The sequence below is a fragment of the Dermacentor silvarum genome, chromosome 8 (genome assembly GCF_013339745.2).
Source record: "Dermacentor silvarum isolate Dsil-2018 chromosome 8, BIME_Dsil_1.4, whole genome shotgun sequence".
Classification (NCBI taxonomy): Eukaryota; Metazoa; Arthropoda; class Arachnida; order Ixodida; family Ixodidae; genus Dermacentor; species Dermacentor silvarum.
The window spans coordinates 31441642-31451970 of NC_051161.1; the positions used below are offsets into that span (position 1 = coordinate 31441642).

General features: G+C 43.9%; 1 protein-coding gene across 22 annotated transcripts in view; it reads right to left on the minus strand.

Moving 5' to 3' along the window:
- LOC119460956 (dystrophin) overlaps positions 1–6407 on the minus strand; it is a 392574-nt gene extending 386167 nt beyond the window's left edge. For all 22 annotated transcript variants that reach the window (XM_049672005.1, XM_049672006.1, XM_049671994.1 and 19 more), the window contains exons 1-5: positions 6269–6407; positions 5869–6009; positions 3460–3618; positions 2052–2291; positions 834–1136 (exon numbers count right to left, since the gene is read on the minus strand). In XM_049672005.1, coding sequence (XP_049527962.1) covers positions 834–1136; positions 2052–2291; positions 3460–3618; positions 5869–5988 — 822 coding nt within the window. In that variant the 5' untranslated portion in view covers positions 5989–6009; positions 6269–6407. The remainder of the gene's footprint in view (positions 1–833; positions 1137–2051; positions 2292–3459; positions 3619–5868; positions 6010–6268) is intronic.
- Between the last annotated feature and the right edge of the window lie 3922 nt (positions 6408–10329).

Sequence of the window (10329 nt, forward strand, 5' to 3'; positions counted from 1 at the left end):
GTAGCTGAATGTTTTGCCCCTGAACCAGTGAGGCTGGCTGACAAGTGACTGGGCACCGTCGACATTAATCCCGAGTTATCTAACGACAAACAGGCAGCTATCGAGCGGGGCGGTTAGCACGCGCACTTCTTTCTTCTTGCGCCTCTGCGCTTGCCCTATGCCCACTACTACAGGTGACAATATGCACATAAAACATGACCTAACAAATGAGACAGCCAGCAGTGGTTATGTTCGCCCCATGCTATGACACCATCGCCTAGTCGTTCACGTGTACGGTCACACGAACGGTGGTGTGTTCCAACGATCCGTGTTCGTCCATACCGGTGCCCTGCTCGTAGCCACGCGAGACGGTCTCGCGAAGCGTGGATCGGCGCACATGCGGGACGTCCGCATCGCTCACCGATCCCAACACGAAGAGGAACAGCCTTCTCCATTTTGCGCCCGCGTAACCCCCCCGCCGTCAGGTGGCATTAGCAGCGCAACACTGGAGCCATCTCTCGTAATAAGCTGTAACTCCGCCGCCGTAAAGCTATGCGGCGAAGCCGGATTACAGGAGACGAGAGCCATGCGGGGAAAACATCAGGGGACGCGTGAGAGTCACGCATCCCCACACCATCAATTGACACCAATGTTTATTCTGTCAGTTTGTTACTGTGAGTGACCTCTTAGCAGGAACAAGTCCCTTTTAATGCACTTATAAAGAATGCTTCTGCCATAATTTATTTTTCTTTGCTTAAAAACAATGTCTTGCAATACTGTACAGCCAGCTAGCTACCATATCATTTGCCAACATCACTCATTGTGCTGTCTTGCTCCATCACTAAAGCACATACCTTTTGGCGACTCTGGACTGTGCGTGCGTGCTCAAGATTTCTCAGCAGCAAGACCATTTGCACCACGGTTGCATCTGTTTGCTGCTGCAGTAGTTTCCAGCGTACCACCAGGTCTTGGTAGTGGGAGCGGCGCTGCTCAGCTGCCTTGCGCACTGTGTTCCACTTGGACTCCAACGCCTCTGTCTCTGATCGGAGGCGCTCGAGAGCTGCAGGCACGGGACCCAAGCGTGGCGCAGCCCTGTCCACATCTGTCGACACCTGGTCGACGGCCAGCCCAAGGTGCTCAATCTCTGAAGAGAGCTTCTGCAAATGGAAAGACCACACAACCAGTGAATTGCAGAACACGCATCAGAAGCTGCTAAAACTTGCTAATGTAGAAGCTCAGGCAGAAGAAAGCCCATGTATAGGAGAAAAAACAAGGCATGCAAGTGACGAGAAAGGACAGATTAACCATCCCCACCTGTATCATGGATGTTAAATCAAGGACACACAACTTAAAACCTAATGACATAAAAACAACTGTATCAGTGAAAAAAGTTCACCGCCCATGCACCCCGTACAGATGGTAAACCAGCGAAGCTGCAATGTGTGGCCGTGGTATGCACCACACGCAAATTTATTATCCTTAATCGTGACGTAACTGATGAGCATGTGATGTCATTGATGTCATGACCTATCAGTCATGTTAGTAATACATTCGTACCCTTCCATGCCAATTTTGGCACATACCAAGTGAATGAGACGCGGGTTTTCAATAGTGTTCGATAGGTTTTGAATAGGTTTATTTCCGCCGGAGGGTTTCTGTGGTCGAACCACAAGTGTTTCAGCCTAGCCATATACAGCTTCTCTGTAAAAATTTTGACTGCAATAGTGCTCTGAAAAAAAACAGTTTCTTCTCTGCCCTCGGAAACCAAACACATGCTCACACATGGTGGCCCACACATGCAATCTTGGTGGTTTTTCTTGTCTCTTGTTTAATTTAAACCATTTAATGCACCATTGACAGCTCATTATTATTGCCTTGGTGCTCTTTGGTCACACCTGGCCCTTGAGCCAATAACATCCAATAATAATAATCATCACCATCATTAATTTAAATATATGTTCAGGGAGGTTGTAGAGATCTGCTATAGCCACACAGGCACTTTTTCAATGTTCTTGCGTTGCTTCTGCCGGTAACACAAATTATCTAGAGTAAAGAACACATCATAACCTCACCTTGATCGTCTGCTCACTCTCCTCGACGACATCATTGGTGACAAGTTCAATGCCCTTGTCGAAGTGTGTCTCCAGAGCCTCAACCCTCTTGTTCACCTGACGCAGCTTGGCCTCAAGCTGCTCAATTGCTGACAAGTCTGCCTCTGATGAAGTTGATGACAGGTTGACAGGTGATGCTCTCAGCTCATTCAGGAGGCTTCGCTGAACCTCTATGCACACTGGTTCTATGGTATGTGTGGTCTAAAAAAAGAAATTGCACACACTTTTTAAAAATCAGCTACCAACCTGACAGCTGAGCACTGGCGCCAAGGCAGCTCACATTCATCTAGTGGTACTATAAACATTCCAAGATTTAAAGCCCGTCATAGTCTCTAAGTCTAAAACAACCGACACCTACTTTTCCAGGCATCAACAAACCACCAAAAATTTTATAAAAAGCTTTCTTTACTGGGATACACAATTTAATTCCAAATGGCTTGGCTAACATATAATGATTGCCTCACGTGCACTTGTAGATGGCTGTAGGAAAAAGCAAATGCTGCACAATGAGCCCAAGAAGCCTAATGTACCTATGAAAGCAAGAACTTGAGAGGAAAAACTCCACACGACTTGCGAAACATGGAGTGATCAAGAGACACGTACAGCATCCCACGCCACCCAGTTTTCATAAATAAAAGGCTGAAAAAGGTGTAGAGCTTCAATAAATGAACAAATAGATAAGTGCGACAAATTGCCAAAAAATGAAATGCATGACACAAAATTGCCATCTTTCTAGAAGAATACCAAAGCTGAACAAATAGTAGTTGCTACATGTGCACGCAGGTTCATTGCTAAAGGGAACACATAATAGCAGAACATGAGTGAAGTCCCTTCTGCAGCAAATCTGGAAACGTCCAGCTTCGCCGTAGATGATATGCGGAAGATTACGGTGGCTCTTCTTTGTGTACCTACATAGTTCATCGGCAGCACTTCCATGGGCACCAGCAAACTGCAGCCCCCAAAAGTTGCCCACTGCCTGCATGTTGCCTTTAAAAATGGACCTACCTGTACATTTAACTATGCACAGCACGGTCCCCTGTTAAAGAAAACACACAGTTGGTATTCTGCCATCAATTATTGCCAAGGTTTGACATAAAGGCCATCAGACTCATTTTTTATGTGCTGAATGTACATCCAACTGATTAAATCAACCACTCCTTCTTGATAAAGACAACGAAATGTCCCAGTTGTATTTGCCTTATCACTGATTAGATGTTCCTTTTTCTAACAGTGGCCCATACTGTACAAAACAACCCCACATGGTGCCTTTCTTTCTTCCTTTTTTTTTTTTCTACTAATTGGGCACTGTATGCATGCATACTGTCGGTGAGCACAAGGAACAGACGAGAGTAGATAAAGGAAGAGTAACCTTGAGCTTCTCGACCACAGCATTCCACCTCTCGCTGAGGGCACTCAGCTCTGACTCAACAGTCTTGCTGTACCTGGGTCCCTGACGCAACAGCTCAAGCGCCTCCTCTTTGAGCATTTGTACCCTCGTGTTCTGTTCAGCCATCTCCATCTGCAAGTTCTGCGAACACAAGCAAGAACAACTAATTACATAAACAAAACATGAAGCAGTCAAATTAACCAAATACAGTGGAATCTTGTTGATATGATCTTCACGGGAACTGGAAAATAAAACTTATCATCCGAAAATGGTATTATCCGAACATAATCATATATAAGAAAAATAAATGGTGTACAGTCAAACCTCGATATAACGAAGTTGTACTTGCAGCGAAAAACTTCGTTATATCAAGAATCTTGTTATATCGAGAATTTTGTTATATCGAGGTTTCGTTAATTCAATGGAACTAAGATGGGGAAATAAAAATAGTTCATTACATTGCGAATTTCGTTAAATCAAGGTTCGTTATATCAAGGTTTGACTGTATGAGAAAAAAATGTATTATGTATCCAGAAAAACGTATTATGCAGAATCGTATAAAAGAGATTCCACTGTAGTTTAAATGTTACATAGCAATGCTAAAACGGAAACAAGCTTCCCAAATCTACAGAAAATTTTATGAACCAGATGCCACCTCAGCGCAATGAGTCCATAAATAATGAATTTGCTTTAAGTAGCAAAAAATATGGGGGCACCTAGGCAATTCTTATGATGGGTAAATGCGAGAGCATTACTTGTTGCCGAGTGTGTTGCCAAGTTACATCGCCGAGTTTAGTGTTGCAGTGAAATGTTGTTGAGTTTAGTGCTGCTGCATTGAATGTGTGTCCTGATTGAAGTCTCCTATGACGAGCATGGACTTGCCACAGCGTAGGCAGATTCCTGTACACGAACGCTGCCGCGTCTGTTTGAGACGGATTCGGCACCACATATACACACACAACCACGAGTCCCGTTTTTATGAACTGCACAGCGCACATCTCTGTCTGCCCCGAAGCAGTCTCCGAGCTGGATGGGTCGTAGTTCAAGTCCTGGCTTGGCGTATATGGCGACGCTGGTGGCAACATTGTCGGGTTGCTTAGTGGCACACACAAACGAGTATTCCGTGATGTGTCTCTTGTCATCTGGCCTCATTCGTGTCTCCATGAGGCAAAGTGTGTCGCCTCTGCTGACGTACACATCATGCACCACGTCGTCCATGTGTTTCAGTAGGGAACGCAAGTTAAAACTTGCGATGAGGCATGCTGCCCGATCCACCATGTGCTTGCGCTGCGCCGTGCATCATCTAGTGATTCACCCACCAGGCAGAGCCCAACCACATGCACAGCCTCAAAGACATTCATCACTGTCGCCCGTTGTAGTGGTAGCTCAATGCATTGGTGGCACAGTGGTTAGCATGCTCAGCTATGGAGTGGTAGCAGTAGCGGTGCGCCAGAAGATCGAATCCTCCCCATGGACACTTTTTTTTGGGGGGTTAAATAAGATGACGTAATTTGTGTGACGTTTTTCTGCCACGGCTTTTCTGCCATGGGTTTCTGATGATGGTGGGTTCGCACAATGAGCCAAGTAATGCTCTCGCATTAATACTGCAAAGCATTAGTACATATGAAATTACAATGTACTCAGGCATATGCTTATTAAGTTAGCAGATCTGCATTCTGTAAAAGGGAGCAACGCATACAAAAAATTTCTGGTGACAGAAGCACAGCTTTCAGCAAAAAGCTTAGCCACCAAATGAGTTGGCATTTCCAAGCCATTGTTTTCATGCATGGGCATAATGGCAAGAGGTGTTGCATGAAATATGAGGGAAAGAAAATGTCAAGAGGTAGTGAAAGTGCTGAAGCAGAAACACTAAAATAAAATGTAAAGGGAAGAATCAAACTCTTTGTTAAAAACAAACCTGTGCCAAGAAAGCAAGGTAACACTTTAGTGACAATGCTAGCAGTGAGCGCAGTTGACAGTTGCCGACACAAATACGACTGTTCTAGCCCACCAGTTATATATAATATATAACATGCATCATTACACATTTCAATATAGTCGATGGTGCTTGCCTCTGTTAAAGAATGTGTTACGCTATTCAGGAACAATATCATTAGACGTGCCAGTCATGCTACTGAATTGATGACAATGTTCACAAAGTTCCCAATACAGCGAGTGCAGCTGGCATGGCACTGATAATAAGATAACAGTGATAATTCTGTCAGAACAATCACCAGCAGAAAAGCAAAAGAATGCATGCATGGCATTATGCATCATGACTTCCGAATAGAATTCTTCTTTAGTATTTAAATTGTTCATGCACCTTGCAGCAGCAATAGCAAAAAATAACAATAATAGTAAACAAAACAATAACAAAGCAGGCGTTCTGACCTTGAGCTTTCTCTGCCCAGCAGCTGATTCCTTGTACTCTGTCTTGGCAACAAAGTAAAGCTCAGCACCTTCGAGCCACGTCTTGATGGCCGTCAGGTGGTTGCAGAAGCGGGAGAACATCTTCTCCACATCCTTGGGACCCTACAAGAGCAGCAATTTCTTACCCTACAAGAGCAGAAACTTGCTAAGTTCCGTCTTTAATTCCTTTAGAATATGATTGTTAGTTCTTTACTGGTAAAAAAATTAACCAGGCACGAGCAGATGGCATTTCCTATGTGCAGGTGCCTTCGTGCCAGTGGCGGCACAAATGTTTGCCGAGCACCGATTTTCCGCCCACGAAAAACCTGCCAAGCGGTTCCAGGTTAAGACACCAGCAACTCAGTTGAGAAAAAGCACTCACCAGGGGCACCTTCTTGCGCAGGTTGTCGTCAATAGGCTGCCCACTGCTGCTTGAGGGTGCGCACAGTATTGGCCAGTGAGGGAAGCTTGTGCCCAGGCGCAAGCGCTGTCAATCCCTCACTGAGCTCAACAATGGCGATCATCGAGGGCTTCTTCTGCTCCAACTCACGCAGCTTGCCCTGTGTAAGCAGCAGTGCAGAGAGACCAGAGCGCAAAATTTTGAAAGGCCTACTGGCTGTCAGGTGCAGTCATCTGTATTTTTCCAATGCATGCCCAATGACACGAAAACCAAGAGTCAATTGTCACTTACAGGGTGCCACTTTCCCAATAGCTACTCACAAGTTATGGGGTACGTTTAGGGTGACGTAAACTTTCTTTCATCGCATGGCATGGCCAGATACATCCATTCATCCCACTCATATGACGTACGCTATCATCCTTAAGAGCAAAATCTGATATACAGCCCTTTGCATGTTGCCACGCTACAGCTAAAGTCACTAGATATTTTTTGCTTTCTTTAAGTAGCGACAAGCTTTGAAGCACCGCCGACGAATCTCATTGGGCGATGCTCATTCCGGCAGCCATGTTCTTCCTAACGCTGTTCCCCCGCAATCACTTGCACGCTGCTGCGAGCAGCGTAGATGGCAGCGGCCGTTAACGGTCGCATGCTATCTAGGAAGATAATGGCGGCCGTCGGAGTAGATGTCGCTACTTAAGAAAGAGCAGGAAATCTAGGGACTTTAGCTACAGCCAGCCCTTGCCTCTTTTATAAGTTCTTTTACAGTTCCCTAAATCCAGAGCCATATATCACACCACCCGCCAGCATATCGCTACGAACTGGGCACCCACTACAAGTATTAGGGAGACGCACCCATACAACTACTTTTGCTTCATCTTTTTTTTTTTTTCCCGCACAGCATCAGATTCGCACCCCCGCAAAGCTCTTCCCCACCATGTCGCTGCACTTTCCCAGCATCGTTCTTCAAAAATGTGTCTTTTTTGGCTAAAAAATAATCTCTTCTTTCACATGTCATTTGTGGCGGGTTTTCTTTTTTTCTTTCCTTTCTGTTTTTATACACCTGCGAAATGTAGCTTTCATGTTCAGCTTTTCTAAAAACCTGTTTCTCTTATGTATGTTATCAAATGTACCCACCCCTTATGTAATACTTTACGACCCCTTTGTGGTGCCTTCACCACAAAGGGGTCTTTAAGGAAATAAAACTGAACTGAATTGAAGCAAAGGAGCGAGGCCTGAAGTGGCAGCGACAAGAGGCATAAAATATCAGGTGCATAGTGTCTCCATAGTATACGGCTGGCTCCCATGCAGTGAGAAGCGACTGGGCAGGCACTGCAAAAGTAGTGGAGACCCAGCCTGGGGACGGACGTAGTGCCCTAAAGATGAGCAAAAGATAGGCACAGACAAGTCCTTCCTCAGGCATTTGACAGGCTGTAATGCCAACCAGATGTGAGCCACTCAGTCTGTTTCATAAGCAACACTAAGAAGAAAAAAAAATAGGGAAGACATGGTGTGGTTGTATTCAAGATGCCTAGTATAACAGCATTGGATAACTAGGGGTTTATGCAGTAATTTCTGCATAGGTTACATTTGTTTGTTTAATAAAACACCTGTCCACAATGTTTTTGTAATCATTCACGACTGATGCTTGTAAATCTGTTGTGTCTGCATTACTCAAATTTCTTCAATAACAAAAAGCTAACGTTTTTTTTCCCTCCAGCTCGTTCTGCAAGCATTGGAAGATTAAATATGTATGCTTGACCTATCTCAAACAATAAGCAATGGTTGTTCTCATATTGAGTGTACGCCATTGCTTGCAAGCCATAGGTGCCACATCGGTCATAAGAAAATTTCACTTGCTCCAGCATTACATGTTTCTTCCATTTACCTCTGCAAACTTGAGCTCATCATCAGCTTCGTGAGGCTTCTCAATTTCTTCCATTGTTGCAGCCATCCAGTTGTGAAGGGCGATCATCTCCTTCTGGAGACACCGAGCTAGACGCAGAGCTTGCTCAAGAACACTCTTGCTCTCCGTCACCTGATTGAATACATGAAATTACATTTTGATCAACACTACAACAAAACACAAACCAAAGCAGCAAGCTTATAATGATCTTAAGTAGTAATGATCAATATACATATAAGACATGAACTATGTGCATTTAATATGATAAGAGTAAATGTCATGCCACAGGCAAAGGTATTCCTTATCCCCTGGTTTCTTTCTTTTTTTTTTTTTCCAGTACCCTTCATCAAAGGTCAAAGTACAGTAGTACCTCGGGGCCTTCAAGCTAAATTGCAATAACAATATGACTATTGATAAAGCGTCCTGTCTTTTACTGAGATAAACCCTCAAACACTACCACTACAAAATGTTCACAGATTGGTACTTATCCCATTCAGAGGCAGACAAAATGAAAAAAAAAAAATCACAGACAGTCAAAATAATGCCTATAAAGCTGCTCTCGTATAGAATAAGCATTCGTCTTACAGCTTTTACGTTTATTTACATTGACTGATGGGTTTTGCTACACAAAAGCAACATTTGAGCAGTAAGGCCTCATAATCAAATGCTGTGAATTCATTTGCTCACCAGGGGTTGTTTAACAAGCACCTAAATATAAGTACACAACCGTTTTCACATTCCAACTCCATCACAATGCAGTTAGTGCGGCCAAGAATGGAACACATGATCTCTTGATAAGCAGCAGAATTCCAAAGCCAGTGCCATGGCTGGTCAAAATGCACCCATTAGAAAGACCACAAGAATTAGGACAAAAGCATGCCTCCATAGATGACATAAGCATGCCGGTGCCTTTACGATTTCCCACAATTCACCTTTACAGTGTCGCAACACAAAGAACATAAGCTTGTAAATAAAGGCCTGCCTCAGACAATGTTACAATAGTATAACTACTTGCATGAACAAAGACAGCAGCGGCCACAGCCCCAGCAAGACAGTATATCAAGCAACTAAGACGACCCATCACCTTTGCGCCTAGCTGGTTGTAGTGACTCTTGATGCCGTCGAGCTTCTGGTTGAGATCGCGCGGCCTGTCCGCTTCACCACTCTCAGCCAGCTGCCTGCCCTGGCGAATCACTTGCTCCACTTCACTCTTCACTTCACTTAAGGTCTTGTAGAAATGCTGTAGACCAGAAGTAATTATATATGAAGGCAGAGGGAGCCATAAAGCTATACATGAGCGAGACTACTGGTATCCCAGGAACGCACAATCTCCCATATCTTACACTTCAATTCTTCACAATCTTTTGCTGTGTCTGTTGCACAAGGATTGTACAAGCAACTGATGATAAAAGCCCCCATTTGCCATTTTCATACAAGACAAACATGATACAGAAAGAGGATAGATAAAAAGGACAGCATCATGTGTGAATGGCCAAGCATTGCATTAAATAAACTGTTGCACCAAGTCTGCCTCTATGTCATCCTAAACCATTCAAGAAAGCAAATGCTTGGTGAAATAGAAACTGCAGCTTCAAAGCTTTTTTACAGCCTTTCTAAAGTGAGCAATTTTTTTTTTAATTCTTGCTCTTGCAATTTAGCTCAAATAAAATTGAGTCAAAACCTGCACTGCTACAGTGATAAGACACTTAACTGCCTTTTCTCAAAGTTTTTTTTTTTTCTTTTCTTTTCTTGGAAAGGGGGGGGGGTTAGTACAGGTTCACTAGTATTCAAGTTCTGTAACACAAGATTTTTTTACAATGGAGTAAACAGTTCCAAATACCATGCACTGCACAAGTTGGTCCTGAATCTTGTCGGGGCTCTCAGAGTTCAGGTCGAGTTGCTTCATCCCTTGCTCCACTTCAGTTAGCAACTTGCTGATTCTTCCCAGCTTGGGCTCAAGGTCATTGGGACACTGAAACCTCTTCAGCTTTGCTGATATGTCCTCAAATTTCATCTGCGTTTGGTACAAAGAACGAAAAAACGAGCAGTAATGATTTGTTGTCTTCAATGACACTGAAAGCATTAGCAAAAGACAGAGAGCTAAAATTACTGAATTTACCCAGCTCCAATGTCCTTGTCT